The following is a 25,028-nucleotide window of genomic DNA, read 5'->3' on the forward strand; positions in this document are numbered from 1 at the left end:
AAAATAAGACCCTAGAAACTTACCCTAAATTTGCAAATACAAAAAATATAACATTATGGTAAGGACTGTTGGGGAAGCCCCACACCAATGAGTCTTAAACATCTTGTGGGATGTAAGAAAAACCCATCTTGTAGGATTAGGATACTACACCTTCTGGGGTGATGTGTTTACTTTTTTTGTGGCTCCTTAAGTACATGTTAGAACAAAAATAGAGTACTAGTACTCGTGTGAGGTAGGATGACTTTAGAGGTGCAGGAGAGCATAGTGGGACTTTGAGCTCATAAATCTCCTATGATAGTGGAGGGATTGTAATTGTATACAACCTAACCTTGCGAAGTATGGTCTCATCCTAGTCAGGACAACTTTTTCCACTCCTGTAGGAGTGATGGTTTTGTAAACAAACTATTTGATTAATATATTTGAAGTGTTGATATTGTGCCTAAAGGATATGTTATGGAACCTTGTGCAATGGAATAATAAAACAAATCTTGTTTTATAAGTCCTCACAATGTGGAAGTATGTTTTGATTGATATCTAAAACAAACCCATCACGAAAAATGGGAGATTGTTGTCATGCTGACTAAGTGTTTACAAGACTAGGTAGACTCAATAAGTCACATAGCTTTCCTACACTAGAAAGAGTTGATAGAAAGTGAACCCCTTTTTGGTTGGATAGAATCACCTTAACACAATTTTAGGGAAATAAAGTTGGTGGCTACATATTGATCCCAATGGATGTGCAAGTTTAAAAGACAGGTCCACTTTCTATGAGCCAAATACATTGTTAGACCACTCTTACCTTTGATTGGTTACTAAGTGATCCTTCTTAGGTAGGTGCTAGACCAATATTAGGTGTGGTCTAAGTACAATGTCAAACCACTTTCACCTTTGATTGGTTACTAAGTAACCCTTCTTAGGTCTGACTGTCCCACTCTTCCCTTGTGAAGTAAAACCAAAACTCTCATGCCCAATAGAGCACACCATTTTCTAAGGGGAGACTAGATGGTGTTGCGTATAGATATAAAGGTTTTATGCTGACTAATAGAGGACTCATCTAGGGTTATAAAAGAGGTACTTTACACATGATATTAAAGAAAATGCTAAAGATAAATAAATAAATTATTTAAAAAAACATAATGAAGATAATAAAAAATTTGTGAATTGAATCCTCAAAATTTATTTCCATTTTTTTCTTGGTGAACATAATAAAATTGTAGAGGAGAAGACAATCTAGTTGAGAAATATTTTTCCTTTATTGTACCAAGTGGCCTAGGGCTCGATACAAATAGTCAAATGGATGGTATATTCTTGAGTCATAGACATGCAGTTGGACACATTTAGAAATCTATATAGGCTAGACCTACCATCTCCAGTACAACCTATGGAGAGTCCTCTATATGTTGAAGATAATTAGTCTCTATTCTTTGTGTGCTTCATATGAGGATCGGTTGCCTTGCATTGCCAATGAACTAGTGCTTGAGACATTGTGGGTTTATTAGCAAGTAATACATGTAGTACCAAAAGAAAGAGTTGCTATTATTTTTATGAACCCTCTCTTTGGAACTAGATGTTAGGGGTAATGAGAAGTACCCAAGATATATGTTGTTTACCATACCTGAAGGAAATGTATGATTTACGAATATACCGATCTAAAGAGTTCAATGTAAAAAGAATTCATAAACTCGAATTGTAATGTAGCTCGACCCTTGAATCGACAATCTTGTAAAATCACTTACCAGAATACCCTTAATATTCTTGTGAGTAACCTATGAGATGCGAAAATGAGTATGCTAAGTGACTAGGTTACTTTGACAGGTAATGAACTCCATGACATATGGTTGATTTTTGAAATTTTTTGTATGCTAATTAGCAATGTGTTGTATGCTAATTAGCAGTTATCTTCTTGCATGCTAATTAGTGGTATTTTGCATGTATGCTAATTAGCAATGTGCTAGTTAGTAATATTGAACTTGCATATTTCAACACCTTACCTCAAGTTCAACATCTAAATGTGATCCCTTTGCTCTTGCATGTTAATCAATAGTTTTCTATATGCTAGCTACCAATATTAGTTAACAGTACTCAATTTACTATTAATAGTGCTAGTTAATATAAACGACTATGCTAATAAAGTAGTTCTATGTCTACTAGTTAACACATTCTTTGATACAAGGAGCCTTCCCTTACTCCTAATTCATTCTTCCCTTAAGGGAAGCTCCTTCATCCCAAGATGAGCTCTATTTTCATGAAGAGTTCTCCACCTAAGGGCTTGGTGAAGATATCAATTATATTCTCCTTTGTATTGCAATGTTGTAATTTAATACTATTTGTTATTTTTAGTAGTGTTAGAACCTAAAATAAATCTAAAAATTATATTGGTAATTTTTAGCTTTTGTTTTGGTGTCTTGTGGTTATTTTACTCCCCCCCGCTCGAATCTACTACTTTTAGCCTTTTTTATTTCTAGTATCTACTAGTTTTAGAAATTGGTCCATTCCTGTTCCATCTTTTGAACTTTAGAATTGCTTCTTACTTTGAAAATTTAATATATGGCCCCCTTATCATCATCATAAATGCTTTAAGATGTACAAATCAATAATAAAGTTCATTTTCAAATGAGAAAATTTAATCCCAAAAGTACAATGGATTTTTTACAACTAGGATTGGTAGATGACATCTAAAAACATGTGTTATAACCAAGTCTCTTGTTGCATTTCATTTTTTTGCTAAGTTAAGAAGCATTAAGGCTATTTGTTTTGCACTATAAGCTCATAACTTAAATCATTCAGCTAATCTTCGAATCCAAAAATCATTGATGACTTGTACCTTGTCAACCTCATATTTGGGTCACCTTGTTGTCATTGCCTATCTATACAACCCAACTTTGTGTGCTGATGTCACAACTCCTCATCCTTCCCACACCCTACCAACTCTTCCTTCTTATTCTCTCACTAGCCCCTTTGTAGTAGCTTTCCCCCAATCTTTCAATCAACAAACATCTCACTCATCGGTGGGCCCAAGAGAAGCATATGCAATGGAAAACCCTAGTCCCAACATCAATGCAACCCGTAGTCGCACTTTAGTCAAACATCTTGCATGCATTTCTCTCTAAGGAATACCTTCACAAAACTCATGCCATGGAGGAGTCGGATATCATGGTTGATGGGATAGGCTATGGATCATTCACCTTTTTGGCTGTAGCTTTGAGATTATCTCTACCCTACCTTATGCATCAACACTTTCTACATATAGTGGAGGCTCTATTAATGGGATAGGGTATCTTCATGGTTTGTCTCACCTCAATGGATGTAGCACATGCACTAGTTGATAGCTCTTCTATAATGCCCATGAAGGGGGCTATCTACATGGTCCCTTGGTATATCGGCTTTATAGTCTCCAATTCTGGGTCTCAACACAAATTCGCTAATACCTTGTCACTCTCCTTATCCCAAGCCTTGTGGCAGAGTATCACCATCAGTTGGTGGAGGATGTATTGCCTCCATAAATGTGGTGATAAGGGTAGAGGTACCAAAGGTACTATGCTATTTGCGCATGTCAATAAAATACCTAAAGATATGTGAAATGTAGGTAGTAAATCATTAGCTAGTCAGTAGGTCATCTCATAATACAACGTGAATAATTTCTTAGATGCACTTGATTTGGGCGTAAGTTTTGCAAACAGGAGACTAATTGCCAAAAAGGAGTTAGACCTTCTAATAGATGATGACAGATTCTTAAGTCTAGTATCATTACAACAAGAGCTAGGCGAGAGATAGGCAGTCCCCTCATAGTCCCACAACCAAGACCGAGCACATCATGAGGGATGGCACCTTGTTACCATAACCCCTACAATTTCAAGTCCCCTCCTAGCATGTTGTCATCCCTAACCCCTCCCCTATCCCTTCCCCCTTCTTCCCCATAGCCACAAACCACCTCCTCACGTCCTACATCCTAAACCATCCCCCCCTTTTCACCCCCTATTAGTCCTCACCCCTTGCCCCCCCTCTAAGAGATGATGAGTTCCATACCCCAATCACCTTCTCTTGAAAACAATAGAGTGTCCCTTCCTACCCATAGGAGGCTTCGAGCCTTCATTGGTAGCCTAGGTATGTTCCCATCATACCCAACTCCTTCAACAAGAGTTCTACCATTGTGGAACTTTATCACAAATGAGAATTCCCAATCATAAGGATCAATGGCCTAGATGCACCATGGACATGCAAAGAAACAATGTTGTTTACAATAGAGACAATAGTGGATATGGCAAACATTAGTAGTGAATGAACCCAAAAACTCAAATAATGAAATGAGTGGTGAATGAAATGTAATAATGATACAAAGGGCTCATGCCTTTGTCTACAATTGGAATCGGGAAGAGCAAAGGAGTCAATGAGACCAAAGTGGCTCAAGATGATTACACTCTCTTGATTGATGAAGGGCAACAACACCTATGGAAGGAGTTTGGAGGGAGTGGAATATAGTCCTTCATCAAATAGTAAAAGAAACAATGTACAATGGAAGATGCAATCTTTTTTATTAACAAGATGTCAAAGATGACTCCAAGGAGTAAAATGCAAGTTCTACTATTGAAACACAACACCATGATAAGTAGGAGTAGAAAAAACCAATCTACCAAGGCAACAAAACATACACAATAATTATGAATATATAGTCTATAGTTAATGATATCATGAAGGACAATAGGTAGCAATAGTTGCAACTACCTCCTCAAGCTAGTGATGTCCTCTGGGATAGGATGACAACATTCAGCATGGAAGTTGGATAGCTAGGTGGCACCTATCCCTAGCTCAGTAGTGACTCAATATGTTCATGGACTAGATTTTCAACCTTCAATGTGATGGAGCTAGCCATTGACTTTTATAAAAAGCTTTTTCAACAAGAGATGGTGTTGTCTCAAGTACTTCATTGCAAGGATTTGGTATGGGATTGCATCCTATCTCCAATCACAAACAAGATGGGGTAAGCCCTCCTTACATCCTTCATTGAAGCAGAAGGAAATGCTCCAAGCCTTCTAGTCATAGGATGGGCATAAGTGCCCAAGAGAGAATGGGCTCTCTAAAAATGATGCTTCCTCCTCCTTGAGGACAAGGATAGCTCTTGGGATAAGTTCATAGTGAACGACTTTGTTGCTTGATGATAAGATGGAAGAAATTGCATTTTCCTTCATTGTATGTGGTTGTTCCTTGAACACCACATCACAACTCACTATAATCTTCTTGGCCTCTTGGTCATATAATTTATAAGTCTTTTGCTCATCACTATAACCCAAGAAGATACATTTGTTGCTTTTTGATTTTAACTTGTTCTAATTATCCTTTGGAACATGTGCATAGCATTCATGTCTAGAAGTTTTGAAATGCAAGATATATGATTTCTTACCAATGTAGACCTCATGGGGTGTTTTTCCCTTGAGAGCCTTTGTATAGGTCTAGTTGAGAAGTAGACTACATTATTCTCTTTGACCCAAAACTTATTGGGTGATCCCTTGTTCTGGCATCATCAAAACTAAGACTTGATCCCTTTGCTCTTGCAAAGCCTTCAAACTTCTTTTAGTTGAACTCACCACCATCTGTTGTGAATTTCTTTCCACTTTTCCCTATTTCATCTTTAGCCATTCTTTAGACTTACAAAAAACTTGAGCCTTATCACAAAGAAAGTGCACTCACATCTTCCTGCTGTAGTCATCAATAATCAAAATGAAATAAGACAATCCCCCCAAGGCTTATGTAGGCATCTTACCATGCGAGTTGACATGCACGAACTCTAGAGGAGCCTTTGTTCTATTCTTGCTTTCTTGTGAAAATACATTTATTTATTGCTTGTCTATGATACAAGCTTCACATGGTTCCTTCACTTCAATTACTATAGGTAGGTATGTACTTATGCATTCCTTTAAGACCACGAATCCAATGTGAGTAAACCATTTACTTGCGTCCATAAGGCATCCTTCAATTTTTGGGAGGAGCAAAATGACACTCCATTGCGAGCTTTTTATAAGATATTCAACACTTAACAGATCTCCAATATCCTATTTATTAGCCTAGTCCACCTCCCAAGTGAGGAGACTAACTAAAGCTTGCTCAATTGCATTTGATCACCCTATTATCATTGGCTTGTAAGGCATTGGCAAAGATGATTAGTGGCAGACTTTGTTCCATCCTCTCTAATATTATTCATGATAGACAAACAAGTCTCATTCAAGATCAAAACATCATGGGCATCTTCGCCTTCTTTGATGCTATAGAGAGCCTAGCACAAATAGAAGATTGCAATGCTCCTAGACTTTGAAGAGAGCCTATGATAAAGTTGACTAGGAGCTTTTGGAGGATACCATGGTTGGGCTTTCCTCGATAGCGGATTAGTAGAGTATTAACACTTTATAAGCCAACTAGTGGCATGGTGATCATAAGAGGGTAGAAAGAAGCAAAATTTTCTCTAAAAGTGGTTGTTCAAATAAGATTGGCCTTTGACTCCATACCTCTTATTGCTCTTTAACAAAGGTGGTGTCTTATTTTCTTCTCTTGAGTCATTAGGTCTCAAGCTGATTTTGTGGACAAAGGTGGAACCACTAAATTGTAAGTATATGGATGACGATGCCTTATATATTGAGGATGATGAGTTGGTGCTAGAGAGAGTGAGATTGACAGGAGAGTTGTATTGCATAGCAGTAGGTGCAAAAATCATTTGGTATAAGTCAATTAGCTTTCTTAAAGATCCCAACTCCAATATCAATTAGGAAGTTCATGGGTTTTAAAATGGGTAAGTAAAGGACAAACAATTGGATACCTTGGGTTCCATGAGGGACTCAACATCACAACTCTCAAATAGTTTGTGTCTATGTTAGATTCTATGTAGCAAAAGCTAAGCTATTGGAGCATAGTTTTTATTTCTCTAATAAGCCAAGCTCCAATAGTTAGCCAAGTCCTATTGGCTACAGCTTGGTACATAAATTCATATTGGTGTTTCGCAACTACCTTTCTCCATTCAAAACATCTCATGGTCTAGCTTCAACAAGCCTTAATACCGATGCCATATTGCTAGTTGAGTTCTTTGTCCCTTGCTTAAGAGTAGTATTGAAAGAATGATGGGATGATAGAGAAGCTTGGATCGTTTGTTGGAACTTGAACACTTAGCAAAAACAATGCTATTGGTGACACATGCATTAATTTGTAAAATGGCCAAATACTAAGCTTGGTTTGACAAACATGTCAAGCAATGAGATTTCATGAAGGGCAATGTGATGTTACTCTACTCCATAAAAGGCCACAAATAGAAGATAAAGTTCAATGATCCCACCCCTTTTTATGTGCACCAGATTAGCAGAACTAGTAATGTAGAGCTCAAGACTCTCGATGGAGAGTGCATCAAAATTTTCAATGTTAGCCATACCAAAAAGTACTATCCACCAAGCTACTTGTTATACAAACCACCAATGATGTTACCATTGATAGCTATATGAGCTATGAAGATCACTAAGCTTAACCACAATGGTGAAAAAACTATACCACTTGCTTATCTTAAATTCAAACTTACAACAAAGAAATGCTTAGGTATTATTGATCCAAAATACCATAGGAAGGCTCTTCTAGGCAAGCTAGTGGTTGGAGGGGTCACAATACGTGGGCAAACTTGGAAACTTCTTCAAGGGAACTTCCATGAATGCTAATCCCATGTCAAAGGAGATTGGAAACCATCTCTGAGGTGGAGCTTCACCACTATATCCAACATCCTTCTCAAAATCTGTCCTTTTCATAGTCTGTTACGAGTCTAGCCTCAAATGGTAAAGGTCAATAATACTACACTCCACCATGGCTTCTTTCTCCCATCCTCCCTAGACAAGCTTGAGAGGCCTTGTATGTATTTGATTTGATTTACATTTAGCTTGAGCACTTGTAGTTCGTCACATTCTTTTGGGTAACACAATCAGCCACACCTTTTTATGCAAACAAAGAGGGAATAAAAGACAAACTAGTTTTACTCTACCTTAAGGGGCTTTAAACAATCAACAAACTACGATAGGACTCTAGATGTTATTCAAAAGAGGCATTGACAACAAAATCCGATCATGCCACATCCCTATGAAAAACTTTTAGGCCAATACAAAGGTAAATCCCCTTTAAGAAAACAACTTTAAACAATAAACAAACTTGGATAGCACTCGAAAGTTATTCAAAAAAGGCATTGACCACAAAATCCAATCATGGCCTGTCCATACAACACACTTTAGGCCGAGCTAGAGGTGGATCCCCTATAAGACAACTTAGATAGTCCCCCTTATGCCCATCCCTACTGAACCTATTGATTAAAAACGTGTTTTTGTAAAAAATGATTCCAGAGGGCATGTCAACCTTTCAGGGAAATTTGGGTCTTAACTTTCTATGAATGTCCTGGGTCAACTATATCCTTACAAACATTATTCCTCTTCATGATCCTTCACAAACTGGACTAATGAGAAAGTCTTCTATTTTGGGCTTCAGTAGGGCTTCTGTTATAGACTTGGTCCAAACGGTCAGAACATGTAAGGCAAGTGACCGGAAGCTCTTTTCCCAACATAAATCTCAAAACAGGTACTACTTCAACCAGCATATCCACAGAGACAAAGGTACTACTTCAACTTGCTCTTTTGAGGAACTTTATTGTCCTGAATCTTTGTTCCCATGTAGTGTGTGCCCTTCATGGAGATTATTTGCATGATCCGCAATCAAACGGTGAGTGCCTACAACAAGGACATGATTTGATTCATCCAAACTCGAGCAGACAGGCCAGACCAGATCCGTTGGGAAACTCAACGGTGATCTGCAATTGAAGGGTGAGGAATTAATCCAGAAGGATTGATCAGAGGAATTCCTTTAGAAAGAAAGAGTGGTCCATTAGATCAGGTTTACAAGGACTAGTCGAGTGGAATAACCTTTGAGTTCGAAGTCAGAGTCTTGTCAGGTCAACATGATACCAAAATTGAGAGCAGGTAAATGTGTATGATAATCACTATCAATGTGGTTGAAATGATGGATAAAAGTGTATGAGTGCCCAATTTGCCTGTACCCGGTAAAATTACAGATATACAAGGTCCACTATATACAATAGATTACAGTATCACTTGTTCAACTCGTTGACAAGGTCTGGTTTCTTATCTTCTTCATGCTCAACAATGCTGCAACCTTCCCCAACCAATTCAAGCTGTGCCTGGAGTCTCTTGGGAATCTTCTCAATCGTGATCCGACCTCTATCATAGCCATCCATGAGGCACTTACCAATCTTTTGTCGCCACTCTGCATTATCCTCGTCTTTATGGTCATGCACAACACGGTCACAAAAATTGAGAAAGGCACCAAGGCCCATGTTCTGAGTCCAGCCATAACCCTCCAAAAGTAGAGCTTCATCCACTGTCACGTCAGCACCCACCTGATTAATAGTGGCAAAAATGTCAACAGAATATACAGGGGATGTCGCCTAATGCTTATGAGTTAGCCAAGAAGTCTACATCAGCACTCAAATGTGTGGGGCTGTTTTCAAGGTAAATAAGCATAAAATGAAAGCTAGAACTCACCTGCAAAGCTCGATTCTCTAAGAGGGCTGTTTTACCTAAAGCTGTGACACTTAAAACCGTGATCAAACGCCTAACTTGCCAATTGACAGGTAAAGGTTGTACTATTTCGAAAAAATAAGTTGCATTTCCATATTCAGGCCGTTCTAAAACAATCCTGAAATCCACAAACTGCTCAGAAACATAAGAAGGGTACTCAATCAGCTAAGGGTCTTGAATATTAATGAGCATAACTTACCGGTTGTGCTTCTCAAATACAAACAGGAATGCCTGCAGCTCCCGACACCAGCCCCATTCCACTGGCCAATGTCGCTGTTTCAATGACCTGGTCTGAGAAAAAGGGGAAAAAAGAGCTTAAACTTAAGCTTTGTGATTTAAAAAATGTGTCACATCACAAATAACCGTCTCGTTGACTCCTGCTTGCCTGTTCAACCAAAGAGACTAAGCATGACAAGCAATAACTAGGCCCTTTGTTGAAACCCAAGTGCTGCTTGATGGCTTGTGGAAATTTGAAAAGCCCTGTGGGAGTACCCCAAACCTGCAAGTAGATGTGCTCAGTAACATTTTAGCTTTCTGAAACACAGATCAATACTAACTGGTAACACCAACCAAATTGCCTATGACTAATGTATGCTTCTGAGCTGGCAATAACACAATTACATGGGGATGATATGAGTTGAATTGAACAGAGATAATCATATGCTAATTAAAAGTGATACCTTACTCATGATAGATTCAAGATCAATAAAATGATCATGAGAAAACCCACTATCTTCCTCACTCAAAATACTGTAGACAACCAAATCTTCCATAAGCCCCTTCTCTTGAAGCTTCTGTTTCAGCCAATTCAGGAAGTAGGTCATCGAAATCAAAAATACAGATTGTCTTTGTAAGGATCCTCAAATCATAAGGCAAGATGATCAGAAACAAAGGTCACACCTCGAGCAAACCAGGAGCATCTTCCTGCAAAGCTATCTCAATAGGCCTGTGCTTTAGACAAAAGAAAAACTAATTTAAAAGACAGCGCTCACATTTAAAAGGCAACAGCAAGAAATTAGGTTTGGGGCTTACACCATCTTTTTGCAGTAACCAGAACTTCGCTGTCCACCTGGTAACACCTTCCTCTGTAAAACATTTTCATTACATGGCTTAGGCATACTCATTTGATCAAATGCAGTGTCACCCTTCTTGAGATTCCTGTTCTTTATCAGAAGTTCCAACCTCGTAGAAAGTAGAATGTGATCCAACTCATCTTCAAGCTCAGTACTTCTAAATTTACAATCATTCTGAATCTCTTTTTCGGCGGCAAGCATCTCCTGTGGCTCTGACTTCACAAATACAGTCTTTATTGCTCTTGTACTGTTGGTAGAAAAATCAGCCGGTCGTTTCTGGCCTGGCAGCAGGCCATGACATGTATCAGCAAAAGGAAGTTTCCTTCTAGAACTTGAGTTTTGCATATGACCTTCACATTCACCCTTCTCATCATGGTTCTTTGTATTTCCTTTGGCATCTCTTCGCTTTGTTATACATGCAGGTTCAGAAACATCCTTGGTGTTTTCTTTGCTCAATCTAGAAGCATCTGCTTCTTTCCTGTGATGGCCCAAAGTAGGTTCACTCAAAAGGGCACTGGCTGAATTCAAAAAAGGTGAGCTGAAAACATTTGTTGCAGAAACTATCACTCTTCCAGGTTGATGGTATGAATTATGACTGGCAGCTGCTTCCTTGCTGGGGCTAACCTGCATACCACAACAACTTATAAGCACGATAAAGACAGTACATCCTCGGCCATTTCCCTTTTAATTCAGGGTAGCTGTGTAGCAAATGACTTTTCCGGCTTCGAAAAAGCTTTCAGTAACTGCTAACTCTTTACTGCTGCTAGAACTGAAGAAATGAAAATAAAAAAGTAAAAAGCACATTCGCTTGCAGCAATGACCAAAACAAAACTAAAATTGCAGCTCTGATCTTACATTTTCAAGTGCATCCTCATCCACCTTTCCTTTTATGGACGTAATTAGTGATCTCAAGTTTGCCTGCATTAATCGAAAATAGTGTTACATGTGCTCTATAGCATGACAATCAAACCAGTTTTCACAGCGCTAAAGTAGTACCAACTGGTCTGCTAATTGACACTGTATATGTTTCACTTCTGCAAGCTGCAATCACCCACCGATAAATATAGTTAATTTCTATGCAACCAAGCAAAGACTTCCAACAAGGTTATTTTATGGATATGCAAACTCAAACAATTAGACTAGGCAAAGAGGAGCTTATTTTTCTCTGTTTGTATGTTCATACACCAAAGAGGTTTATTATAAATTCCCAATCCAACAAGAAAACTGATACGTTTACCAATGTTATTGCATAACATAACTAAACTTGCAATCTCATGTGTTATGGAACATATGCTACACATACACATGCTAAACAGTGCCACTCCTCTTTCTATAATACAAATGATAGAACCCTCAATGTGAGGTTAGTTTTTGGGCTCTATGGACTGTTTCCACCATATCTGAACAGGTAGTTTCTGAATGAATGTGAGGTTAGTTTTTGGGCTCTATGGACTGTTTCGACCATATCTGAACAGGTAGTTTCTGTATCTCCATCAAAACACCCTCAAGTTAAGTGGCTGGATTTAAGGTGCTACCACCTTAATGCACAACTAAGAAAAGAATAAAAAAGGACAAAACCAAAACTGCCCTCAAACTCTCTATAGACAGCCATGAGAGAGCACCAACAAAATCACGATTCTGCACTCCCTGGAAGCTGGTACACATGCTAATCAGCTGTCCCAACCCTGATCTTCCTAAACACCGAACTGCTTCAACTTCCATTCTCTGAAGGACACCTTTAAAAATGGTGATGGTGATAAACAATGGAAAGAGACAGAAGAAGTCGTGTGACAAAGTGTACAGCTAGAGATGAGGGTGCAGAAGTGAGTCGGAGACAAGAAGTCGTGTGACAATAGTCATGTGACTAATGGGGAGTCAACAACTCACAGGAAGTACCTACATAGACAAACTAACCTAAAACTGCTCAACAAGTGTGTAGGATCCAAAAGAATGGGCGCACCGAAAAATAAGAACACTGACCGAATAGGGATACAAAAGACCTAATGAACCAATGTGACTTAACATTGGACAAAGCTCCACATGTCCCTCACTAATGCAATGTTGGGCTCACAACTAGGACCTTGACCCCTATTGAGCTAAAACATGCATTACTTGCTGATTAGCCTCTTAACCAGCCCCAAAACACACCAGAAAATGCTCTTTTAGAGTAAAACCCTAAAACGGGGAGCGGTTCGAGAGAATTCAGTGGAAACCCTAAAATAGGGAGCGGTTCGAGAGAGTTTAGTGGAAACCCTAATTTTTGGGGCGCCCTTCCACATCTATAAATAGACAGGCTGCCCCCATTCAGCCTCATTCCGTCTATGCAGGTTTCTCACTGCATGTGCAGATTTCAGCCATCAGCCTCCTCCCACATGGCTGTCCAGCCCTTGAGACTGCTGCCACTCCGTCCGTGTTTGCTCCTAATGCTGGAGCCCTCATCCATGCTGACGTCAAATGCTGGCGACATCATCATCTGCTGCGATTTGATCATCCAATCATCGCCAGCCACATCAGACACTGTTTCAGCCTGCTGTTTACAGCAGACTGTGCACAGTTTCCAGCTTCTGATCGGTGGTACACTATTGCATTTACCAATTTCCAACCTCCAAACTGCTGCGTTTTGGTGACCAGCCTGCTGCCATTCACTATTCAACACTCCTACACTCGTGGTCACAGACTTGGGATCCGTCTCCGGTAGACGTCACACTCCGACATTGCTTTGCCCTTGAGCACACTGTACACTCTTACATTTATTTACAGCATTCATTCACTTTAGAGTTGCGTTCTCTCTCTCCCTTCTTTTGTTTGTGTTTGAGTTTCTGTATTTGAGTTTTGAGTTTTGCGTTTAGGGTTTGAGTTTTGCGCTCTATGTCTGCATCTATCTCTTTGTGTTTCTGTCGTGGTCGTGCACTCTGTGTGTCCTCAATGCAAATCCTAGCAGTTTTCTTCACATGGTATCAGAGCCGGTGCTCTTGTAAAGAGTATCTTGCAGATATTGTGGAGAGCCAGTCTTTGTGCGAGACACACAATACAACTCGTAACCGAATCACAATGTCCCAAACACCTTCTTCTCTAGTTCCTATGATGTCTTATCAAGCTTCTCCATCATCGGAGGCCCTGAGATAGCATTATGGACTGGATGAGGACGACACTCCACTTTTACCTTCACCTTCTTCTACTCCTATTCCAGATTTCACTAACGCGACAGAGGAAGACTTTGAGGAGTACTATCACAACAAGTACGGTGATGTTTACACTCCTACCAGTTTTGCTACCACATTTGGATCGGTTAGTGAGGCTGGCCACCTCTCCGATCATGGAGGACATACGGCATTCGAAACGTCTAGCGATCCATCTTCATCATCTCAACCAGGTCCAATGTCAGGTTTGTACAATTCTTTTGTGTTGCATGAATCAAAGCCCTTGCCTGTTTATTCTTTTGAGGCACAGGATCCAGATGGCTTTGCACATGTGAACTTCAATAGAGGGGGCTCACGAAGCAGACGGAATTCAAGTACATCTACAGCTTCTGTTTCATTTGAGCATATCACACACACTTCTCACTTCCCTCCCATCCCACCCTCTTCTATATCACACCTGGTCACCTCTCATCATCTTTCCAAAACCTTGGATTACACTCCACATTTGCATCACACACCCTAGGGGTTGGATCTTCTATCTCCGCTCCTAGCACCTTTTCCTTCTCCACCCCATTCTCTACCTCCTTGCACCATAGTACTTCATTAGGGGAAATGCCACCCTTTAACACAGTGCCTCTCACCTTTCAGCAAATGAGCACACCCATAACTCCTGGATCAACTGTGATGGGCATCCCCCTCACTATCCCCAGCTTCACATCTCACATGACCACTCATACGCAGGGGTTTCCATCCTCAGCTTATGGTGCGTCTTTACACTCTCCTTGGGTCACACCTACGCAAGGATTCCCATCTTCTGCTCCCCGTGTTCCTATCCCACCTCCTTGGGTTTCTCATGTGGCTACCATGTCCATGCCTCATTGCCTAGCCAGCCCATCCCTACCTATGGATCCACCTTGCACACTACCTGCATGTCTGGTGGGCACTCTGGGGCCCATTCCCAAGTGTACTCCACTCCCCCATCCTACCCCCACTACACTTTTTCACACTAACCATCTCCGAGCACTACCACTCCTGTTGCAACAGCCAAGAATGCCTTCATGGATAAGATACGTTTTAACGGGTCAAATTTCACCACTTGGTCTAAATTCATGCAACACGTGCTTGAGTCTCAGGGTCTTTGGGACCTCGTCATTGGTCTCAAGCCTATGCCGGACCCTTGACTAGCTCACCCTGATTACATCCGTCAATGGAGAGCCCGCAATACTACAACCAATGTTGAGCTGATGCAGGGATTGCTTCCTGAGTTTCACTCTCAATTGCAACACTTCCCGCTAGCGTCAGAGTGTTGGAGTCACCTTCTGTCATGAGGACGTGAAAATTTGATGCTTTGCTTATGTTTAATTGACATTTGATTAAAGGATTAATCAAATGTGCAATTAAAAGATCCACATGTGTTGCATATGTGAGGTGCAAGCTACTTTTTCACAATTGAAGCCCGAAGGACCCAGTGAAAAAGATGGGTATCAAAGGCAAAAGGGAGAGAGAAATCTTGTTTTTTCATTTTGGACCTGTTGGAAAGAGCTGTTGGACTGTTGCTGCCAACTTTTGGGGCCATTTCCCAGCCATTGGAGACCATTTTGGTGATGGAGATTGCATATTCTTGACCTTGGGAAGTTGGCAATTGCTGCTGATGCAATTTCTCCTGAAGATCACAGTCTCTGATGCTCCTATTGTTGTTGGTGCATCTGTTTGGGGCAGGTACAGCAGGGCAGCAACAGATTTTGATCAGTTCTTCGCGACAAATCTCAGAATTTTCTCTCTACAGCATTCTCTCATCTCCTTCAGCCTATGCTCAACCATTCTCAGCAATTCTTAGCCGTTCGGAGGAGATCTTAGCCATTTTTGGTGGGCTGATCTGTAATTTCTGCAGTAAACCCTAATTTAAAGCAGAAATTAGGGTTTAGCAGCCACCTTGGGATCCGTGCCAAAGATTGAAGGCTCAAGAGATTGAAATCAACAACTGATAATTGAAGATTATCAAGGGATTTCAGGAGCCAACCCATCTTGAATTGATTTGGGGCAACATTTGGCCAGCCAAGGGTCAAATTGGAGGAGAAGTCCTGGGTGAATCAAGGGGCAAATGACCCAAAAGGCTTGTTGGTCATGTATGACAGCAAGAGCAATTACCACAAGGGGCGCCAGTTTTGGGGCCAACAGGGAGTCTACTGTCCAAGAATGTCATGGTAAAGTGTGTATTTCATTTTATGTGCATTTATTTATTGCTGTAATTAACTCTTAAATCAAGTTATCACCACCCATTCCAAGAAGGAAGGCTGGTTTCACCTTCTCAACACGTATGCGGCTCGTGATCATACTCGGCGCATCAATCTCGACTTTGAGCTTCAAGAGTTCCCTATTAGGAAAGGGGATGATCTGAAAGTCAAGCTGGCTGAATATAGGCGGTTACCTACCGAGTTCACCACTATTGGCTCTCCAAAGCCACATGATGATCAGGTTACATTCTTCTTGAATAAGTTGCCCAGAAAGTACTTCAATTTCATTCAACACATCATCTCCCAACCTAGATTGCCAACCTTCTACGAGTTTGAGTGCTAGTTCTTGTGTTACGCGAGGCTACATGATCGAGTCCACAAGAAATCCTCATTCCAGCCTTATTCCGAGCAGAGGGGGTTGGTTGCCTCTTCGAGAGAGGGAAAACCACCAGTGGCAAGAACTCGCAAGATGTGAAGGCAAGCCAATCAAAGGGTGGCTCCTCTTCCTCAGATGGAACCAAAGAATCTAGACCTATCTGGTAGCAACTCCCTAAGAAAAACCGGTTTTGCACACATTGCCAGAGAGCACGCCATGTGGACGAGGAGTGTCGCTCCAAGTTCCAAGGTCTTCCACCTAAAAAGCCTCAACAGACCGCTGCGACTGCACAATCCAGTGGGGCTATGCCTTCCGCTCCTGCTTCATCTGCTCCTTCAGCACCCGTTGTTGTTGCTGGACATGTGGCTCGAGTACAGCCTCAGCAGCCCATCTCCTTCACTACCCCTGAGGGATTGGTTGATTGGTCTGCAGGTTTTGATTCCGTTGCACTTCATGCATCTATCTCACCTTCCTCCCCACCTCGTCAGGCATTCCCTTGGCAGCGCCCTGCTACTGGATGTACGCGATGGTTGCCACCTTCTTAGACTAGCATGTGTCTAGGTCCTTTTGGATACCCTAGGTCAATCTAGCATTCATTTTTCTCACTCTTAGAGTCGGGCCCCTAGGATTCATTGTCCTTAGCTTTTCCATTCTTTTGTCTTCCGTTGCATTTACTCACAAACATACACATTCATTGCATTTCTTTTGAGTTAGATTTTCTTTCTGTTATGTTTTGCTTTGGAGCATCTCACGACTAACCTCTGTGTTTGCAAATTCTCATCTCTTTTGCAGGGTTTTGTCTTTTATTGCAGGGCAACTTTGCAAATTGCTTTGGTCCTATCTGGGCTAGAGACATGGAGATGCGGATCGTTCCTTTCATGGTTTCATCATCCTAGGAGTGCTTGCTCTTCTTCCAACATGGCACTTTCTCCTCCCGAGGCAGATCATGCAACATCTCTCTTGATGCTATCATGGCGGTGACTTCTACCTTGCTCTTTTAGCGGGGTGCTTCATCCACTTCATCTTCTTTTATTCCTTATGGTTCTCGGCACCATATGAAGACCGACATCAAGCTCCTCTTTCTTCTTCAGCCTCTACATGCAGGTTGAGAGGGGGTTCCTACCCTTCTTGGTATTCTACAGGCTTCAACACTTTGTCTTCGACATCGGCTTCTCCCCCCTGTTGTACCTTACCCTTTGCATTGCATGATTTCATCATCTTTGTACTAGGGCGCTTGGGCAAGTAAACGATTTCCCCACAAGGGACATTGTCCAAGTGGCACCTGCTGCCTGAGCATTCTTCGGCATGTAGCATACTTTGCCCAGAGCACCACTTGAGCAAATCCTAAGTTGTTTCCACCAACGGCTGTTGTTACCACACCACCATCCTCCTTCATCACATGGATACCTCATCACCTATGTTCCCTTGTCATCGACACCCTGAGTGAATGGGTTAGCTTGTGTTGTTATGTGATGTGTTGGGTGTACCCTCCTAACTCCCGTCTTCTGGGTCACTTTTACTCAATCGGCCGCATCCCATAAAATTTACCTCACTTACTCAAAAAAAAACAAAAAACAAAAAAAAACTCCATATAGTTCCATCCGCCTTTATAGGGCTTGGTAGGCCATTTGGCAGCCGACGTGCACCCTTTGTCCCATGCCCTGTCCTCTCTGGGATGACTACTTGAATTTCCTTGGTAAGATAACCATCGCCTCTGTAGTCTTGGTAGGCCACTCGACAACCGACGTGCACCCTTTGTCCATGCCCTGGTTGCTTTGGGGTGGGACGCCTTGGGGCACCCTTTGTCCGATGCCCTGTCCTCTTTGGGGTGACTACTTGGATTTCCTTGGTAAGATAACCATCGCCTCTGTAGTCTTAGTAGGTCACTCGACAACTGACGTGCACCCTTTGTCCGATGCCCTGGCTGCTTTGGGGTGGAATGCCTTGGGGTCAATAAACATCGCAATGGCTAACCTAACCTTTCGGCTCAGTTTTGGGCCTGAGAGGAGGTGTTGAGCTAAAACATACATTACTTGCTGATTAGCCTCTTAAACAGACCCAAAACACACAAAAAAATGCTCTTTTAGAGTAAAACCCTAAAACAAGGAGCGGTTCGAGAGAGTTCAGTGGAAACCCTAAAACGGATAGCGGTTCGAGAGAGTTTAGTAGAAGCCCTAATTTTTGGGGCGCCCTTCCATATCTATAAATAGACAAGCTGCCACCATTCAACCTCATTCCCTCTGTGCAGGTTTCTCACTCCATGTGCACATTTCAGCTATCAGCCTCCTCTCACATGGTTGTACAGCCCTCGAGACTACTGCCACTCCATCCGTGTTTGCTCCTACCGCTTCATCCATGCTAACGTCAACTGCTGGCGACATCATCATTTGCTGCGATCTGATTATCCCTTCATCGCTAGCCATATCAGACACTGTTTCAGCCTGCTTGTTACAGCAGGCTGTGCACAGTTTCCATCCTTTGATCGGTGGTACACTGTTGCGTTTACCAGTTTCCAGCCTCCAGATTACTGCGTTTTGGTGACCAGCCTGCTGTCATTCACTATTCAGCATTCCTACACTCCGATCGGTGGTCACACATTTGGGATCCGTCCCCGGTGGACGTTAGACTCCGACGTTGCTTTGCCCTTGAGCACAATGTACACTCTTACATTTATTTACAGCATTCATTCACTTCAAAGTTGTGTTCTCTCTCTTCCTTCTTCTGTTTGTATTTGAGTTTCTTTATTTGAGTTTTGAGTTTTGCGTTTAGGATTTGAGTTTTTGAGTTTTGCATTTAGGATTTGAGTTTTGCCCTCCATGTCTGCGTCTGTCTCTTTGTGTTTCTATCGTGATCATACACTCTGTGTCCTCGGTGCAAACCCTAGCAGTTTTCTTCACAACCCCTAACACCTTATCTCAGATCCTATGCATACATGAAATCCCAACAAGCACAAATGAGAAAGAAATAAAGGTAATGGCTCGTCTTTCATAGGATAATACATCAACTCCAAGCTTCAATACTGGATAGACTCCTAAGCACACTAATACTAGATCTCAATGCAATTTATGCGAGCATGAACAAGGATAGTGGACTATCACAAGGACATGCATTTTTTAATGCTTAGCCTTGGTATTATTAAGTTGTGCACATATGAAGCACAAGTCAATTAAGTCACAGTGATGACTTGATACCTATGCAGTGGGTGACATTGGGAAAAGTTATAGCTATCTAAGAAAATAATTTATTTTCCACACAACAAAATGTATCTTAAAACATGTCGATCAATACCAAAACAGTTTCCTTTGAATGTCTTGTGAGGAAAGTACACTGTACAACATTCACTTTTCCAAGGATATAGCCTTCTTAGAAATGAACACAGTTATCGTCAACACTTAAAAGTTGTTCAAATACAAATTCATATTGATGTTTGGCCCTAAGCAATTTCTTATACTCATTTCTTGTTTGAAGATAACCCTAGGACTTGGTCTCTGGCTTACTCTAACTTTTAGAACTATTCTTTTGTTCATAATACATAAGCTCATGCAAAGCTCCTTTATCAAGAGAATAGACCAACACGATTTACATTGATGATACCAAGATGACTAACCTCATTGTGTCTTTCTAAGAGAATGAGCTTACTATAATTTATAAGCACACATAGTACCATCTAGGTTGGTTATAATGGTTGATTATAATCCTTCAAGATTGATCTAGTCATGGGGTTATCTATATCATTTACAACATGATCAAACAATTTCTATTATCACTAGACTATAAGGATCCATAAAAGAGGTGGGCATGCCACCTTCATTTTCTGCCGCACTAGAGTTTTACCCTCTTTCGAAGTTGTTAACGCCATCAGAATTGCCACCAAAGTTACTGTTTGAAAAATTCTCTCTCAAGCTAATTTCCTCTCTCCTCTATTTGGTTCTCAATTCCTCTCAACAGAATTGAAGAGGACATAATTGAACGTGTTCTCATAAACCCTAATTTTTGTTGAATTTAGGATTTCCTAGCCTCAATTGGATGCTCAATGATCAAAGCAGCTTTTACAATTTTAGAAATTACAGCTGATCTAAAGGGAAGATTGCACATCCACATGGAAACTGACCCACATGCAAATGTTCTCAGTTCAATTTGTTAACAAACATATGTCTCTTGAATAGTCACCTTCTACCTATAAGCCTCAGTCTAAGTCAAACAAGGACATTAGAAGCTCTAACATTATGATTGTTTGTCATTTTATGTGTTTTACACACTTAAGATGAAGGGTACATCAATGCATTTCATTTTGGAAACTGTGACTAGTTTGATCGGTTGGGCAAGTTTTCTTAGATACCCACATTTTGGACCTAACCACTTGCGTACCAATTGTGATCTCATTTTACCTATTTATAGGTAGTCTGCCATAGTCACAAGTTATAAGAGATGAGGGCAAGGACATGACAGAGATAGGGACCAAGACAACAAAAAAAAGACATAAGGAACAGGGGACTAAACAACATTAAGAATTTCAATATATACTTAGAAATGAACAAAATTTTGCCTTAACTTTGAAATTTAGAATCTACATCATCAAAGTAACATGTAGTTTATACTAATAACATGATATAAATAGCCCAAGGGACCATGCTCCATAGCAAGGCGATTAAATTTTAATAACAAAGTCCAAATAAGTTGTGAACAATACTAAGTACATGTATCGTGACTCATGTGACAAGTTAACACTCATAATCAATTTTCAATGGATAACTACAAAACTTAAACATATAAATAAAGTGCTAGCAGGATATAGCTAGCTACTCAACCCCTAAATATTGAGTACTAAAGTCTAAAGTCTAAACACTTAAGTAGATAATCTACTTTGGAGAACCTTTTAAGATAGCTAAGGGCTGAAGAAGACCAATCAACAGCAGAGGTGACAGCATCTACAAGCTGTTGAGACAGGGCAACAACAATAAATGACTGATTTTCTTCAGTTCTTTGCATCTGCATGCTGTTATGGCAGGGCAACAGCTGCATTTGACTGATTTTCAGTCATTCCTTTTGTGACAAAACTCTGAATTTTCTCTCTCTACAGCTTTCTCTCTCATCTCCCAAGCATTTCACAACCTTGCTCCAAAGATCTCAACATTTGGACCCTTGGAGGCTGAGAAATTACAAATTTCTCTGTTGTAAACTCTAATTTACAACAAAAATTAAAAAATTTAGTAGCAGAAACGGGAAGCGTAACAAAAATTGAAAGCTCCAAGACTTGGATTTTTCATGGCTAAAGGTGAATTTTAGCTAAATTCTAGTGGAGGACTAGCCAACCATTGAATTTGGGGCATTTCCATCGTCTATGAAGTGGATAAAGGTAAATTCTGTGCCCGAATCAAAAGACAAATCAGATTGAAAACTTGTTGGTCACTTTGGACAGTAAGGAGAGTTTGGATTGCAAAGGGGATCGAGAGAATCCCATTGTAAATCAACTTTTTTCTCAATAAAGCTAAAAAAATACCAAAGTGGCGCCAATTTTAGGGCCAATCGGGTGTACATTGTCCAAGATCAATAGGTAAATTTGTATTTTCAGATTTGCATTTATTGTTTGCTGCTGTAATTAAGTTGTAATCAAGGATTTACCACCCATCCACTGAAGGAAGGTTGGTTACAAGGAAAGCCATTGGTATGCCATTGCCTCCATATGTGAAACTTAGTACAGATGACAGCCCTACATCTGATGACGGAAAGGGTGAAACGGCCAAGATACCTTATGCATCAGCTATTGGTAGCTTGATCCCTCGCTTTTTCTCTCTCTCATTGATTTGTGTTCTTTTAACACAATATTTTTTTTGCTCACATTGTTTGGGTCATTCTAACACAATGTTCCCTTCCTGTTAGCAGTCTAATCAACTCATGTGAGTTATGCCGAACATTACTAAGATATTTAGGCATTTAATTGTGGCCATTATGATTATTATTTGGGCATTTTATGCTGGCCGACCAGCATTAAATGACTTGTTGCTTATCCACTATATACACATTCTAATGCTGAATATCAAACCCCATAGAATCAAGAGTGACCTTTTAAGTACCCCTTCGACGCGAAATAACAATGGCCCATCATTCTGGGCAGACAAACTACTAGCAACTGCATGTACTCCACAAAGCCCTATACGCTCATAAGGGAGTGCATCAGCAGCTGGGCCAATCTCCGCTCTATATCCATGCAATTGACATTGTATCACATGGCTGTTTTTCTTTCTTTCTCTTTCTTTCCTCTTTAACCTAGGTTTGGCCAATCTAAGTCCTCTTTTATAGAGAAATGCACCTGGTTTTCCCATGTCTTGCTGACTCTGATAGCGAAATCTTTCTCGCTGAGGACCTTCTTTTCCTGAAAGATGGAAGCCCTTCTGAGCAACTGAAACAAACAGAAAGAATGTCGAAGAAGGCATGGATAGGGTGCCAAAACCTGTTCCTGCATTTGATGTATAAAGGAACTGCGCAGGGTGTCGACATCCTGTCGGAGGGCGTGGACCCCTGCTCTCTCCACAGCGAGAGCTTCTTCTCGGGATCGAAGAGAGGAAAACATGGTGCTGGTGGCACTGCAACCCGCAAAAGTGTTTGAATTAGACCTAATAATAGCTTGGGAGCCTGGACGAGACTGGCTCTAACCTAGATTAAGGAGAGATTACCTCTGCGCATTGAGCATCAACCCCTCCCATTCCTGCCACAGCTTCTGGCATTGGTCCCTGACAGGCTCCAAAGCACAACCATCAGCTGCCATGGACTTTGGCTTCTCCCTGTAAAGTAGAGGCTCTCACTTCTTATAGAAGTGGTAAATGTATGCAGTTTAGACCCCATCCACAAGAATCGTTAAACAAACTGACTGGCAAGCCACCTTGGCGCGGTTGCAAAGCTAATAAGGCCATGGTTAGTTCGCTTTACATTTTTGTAGCTGCTTCTCTTTCCTTACAAAAATTAAATAATATGTTTCCTAAATAATAGATAGTGTGTTCCGCATATAAAGATGTATTTTTTAAAGCTATTGAAACTATATACAAATGTTTAGATGCTGACTATAAGTTTTATTATATAAGTCAAACATTTGTATATTTTTTATATCTTACTTTTTATTACTATATTATTTTAGCTATAGGTTCGAAAAGCCCCGAATCTCCAAAGGGATTCCCGAACCTATCACCTTTTTCAAACCTCCATTTTTCAATCAAAACCCCCTCCTCTCCTCTCTTTCTCACCTGCAATATCTCATTTTCTCTTCCCCTTACTTTTTTTCATTAAAATCTTTCCCTCATCCGCATCTCCCTTTTTTAAATTAAAACCTCATCCCCTCTCTCTCACTTATAATCTCTCTCTTTCTTTTTCCCATTCCATTTTTAATTAAATTATTCTCCCCTCCTCCCCCTCTCTCTCATGTGTAGGGCCTAGGTTCTCTCTCTCTCTCTCTCTCTCTCCTTTAATTAAATCAAACATAGAGAGAAAATCAAAAAAAGATTTATAGAGAAAGAAAAGATAAAATTTAAAAGAAAGAGAAAAGAAAAAAAAGAGAATCTTTTTAAATAAAATAAAGAGAGAGAGAGAGATATATATATATATATATGCAAAGAGCAAAAACAAAAGAAGATAAGAGAGAGGGAGAGAGAGAGAAAAGAAGAAGAATAAGAGAGAGAATTTGAACACAGAGAGAATTATAGATAGAGGAAAGATAAAATTTAAACGAAAGAGAAAAGAAAAAAAATTAAAGAGAAGAAAAAAGGAGAGAGAAGGAAAGGAGAGGAGAGAGAGAGAGAGAAGAAAAATAAGAAGAAATAAGAAAAGAGGAAGAGAGATGGGAAAAAAGAGAAAAGAGAAAATTCTTTTTAAAATTTAAATATTTTTTTAGAGAGAGAGAGAGAAGAAGAGAGGGGGGAAGAGAGAGAGAGAGAGAGAAGATAAAATTTAAAAGAGAGAGAATGTGAGAAAAAAAGATAAAATTTAAAAGGGAGAGAGGGAGAGAAGAAAAAAAGGAAAATTAGGAGAAAGAAGAGAATAAGAAAAGGGAGCGGAGAGAGAGAGAGAGAGAGAGAGAGAGAAAGAGAGAGGGGAGAAGAAGAGAGAGAATATAAACATAAAGAGAGAATTATATATAGGAAAAAGATAAAATTTGCATACTTTAAGAGAGACAACAAGGGGGGGGGGGGGGGGGGGAGGGAAGAAAGAAAGTGAAAGAAGAAGAAGAGAGAAAGAGAATATGTAGAGAGAATTATAGAGAGAGAAAAGATAAAATTTAAAAAGAGAATAAAAAATAGAGAAGGAAGAGAGGAGAGAGAGAGAGAGAGGAAAAAATTTAAAAAGAGAATGAAGAGAGAGAGAAGAAGAAAAAAAAAGAAAAAAAGAGGAGAGGGAGAGAGAAGGAAAAGAGAGGAGAGAGGGGGGAGAATATAAGGAGAGAGAGAGAGAGAGAGAGAACTAGGAGAGAAGAAAAAATAAACTAAAATAGAAGGCAAAGAAAGAGAGAGAGAGAGAGAGAACTAGACATAGAGAATTTGGGGGAGAGAGAGAGAGGAAAAAGAGGAGAGAGAAAGATGAGAAATGGACTGTTGAACGAAGTTGCCGTGTGATAC

The 25,028-nt window shown here is 40.3% G+C and overlaps 1 protein-coding gene across 5 annotated transcripts; it reads right to left on the reverse strand.

Annotated features, from left to right (window-relative positions):
* Positions 1 to 8,974: 8,974 nt before the first annotated feature.
* LOC148015289 (uncharacterized) lies at positions 8,975 to 23,347 on the reverse strand. Of its 5 annotated transcripts, XM_087665085.1 has the most exons (13): positions 23,100 to 23,344; positions 22,877 to 23,009; positions 22,736 to 22,798; positions 11,672 to 11,716; positions 11,531 to 11,593; positions 10,785 to 11,299; positions 10,637 to 10,687; positions 10,503 to 10,548; positions 10,283 to 10,396; positions 9,988 to 10,101; positions 9,802 to 9,893; positions 9,567 to 9,720; positions 8,975 to 9,421 (listed from the first exon to the last, which is right to left on the reverse strand). In XM_087665085.1, exons 1-13 carry the CDS (start codon positions 23,189 to 23,191, stop codon positions 9,113 to 9,115), a joined length of 1,791 nt encoding a protein of 596 aa, XP_087521211.1. In that variant the 5' UTR covers positions 23,192 to 23,344; the 3' UTR covers positions 8,975 to 9,112. The 5 variants fall into 5 exon arrangements, with proteins under 5 accessions (XP_087521211.1, XP_087521209.1, XP_087521210.1 ...); XM_087665083.1 differs by having other exon boundaries at positions 10,635 to 11,299; XM_087665084.1 differs by lacking the exon at positions 22,736 to 22,798 and having other exon boundaries at positions 10,635 to 11,299.
* Positions 23,348 to 25,028: the final 1,681 nt, after the last annotated feature.

This window comes from Lygodium microphyllum, chromosome 24, assembly GCF_053477565.2.
Source record: "Lygodium microphyllum isolate KBCC chromosome 24, Lygodium_microphyllum_v1.1.10, whole genome shotgun sequence".
Classification (NCBI taxonomy): domain Eukaryota; kingdom Viridiplantae; phylum Streptophyta; class Polypodiopsida; order Schizaeales; family Lygodiaceae; genus Lygodium; species Lygodium microphyllum.

Bases quoted from the DNA above. Each gene is read 5' to 3' on its own strand.
- LOC148015289 (XM_087665083.1), bottom strand. From the start codon at position 23,191: ATGGCAGCTGATGGTTGTGCTTTGGAGCCTGTCAGGGACCAATGCCAG. The intron at 22,799-22,876 runs GTTTTGGCACCC...TCCATCTTTCAG, and splicing joins TACATCAAATGCAGGAACAG to GAAAAGAAGGTCCTCAGCGA. The intron at 11,717-22,735 runs GTGCATTTCTCT...GGGTGATTGCAG, and splicing joins GCAAGACATGGGAAAACCAG to CTTGCAGAAGTGAAACATAT.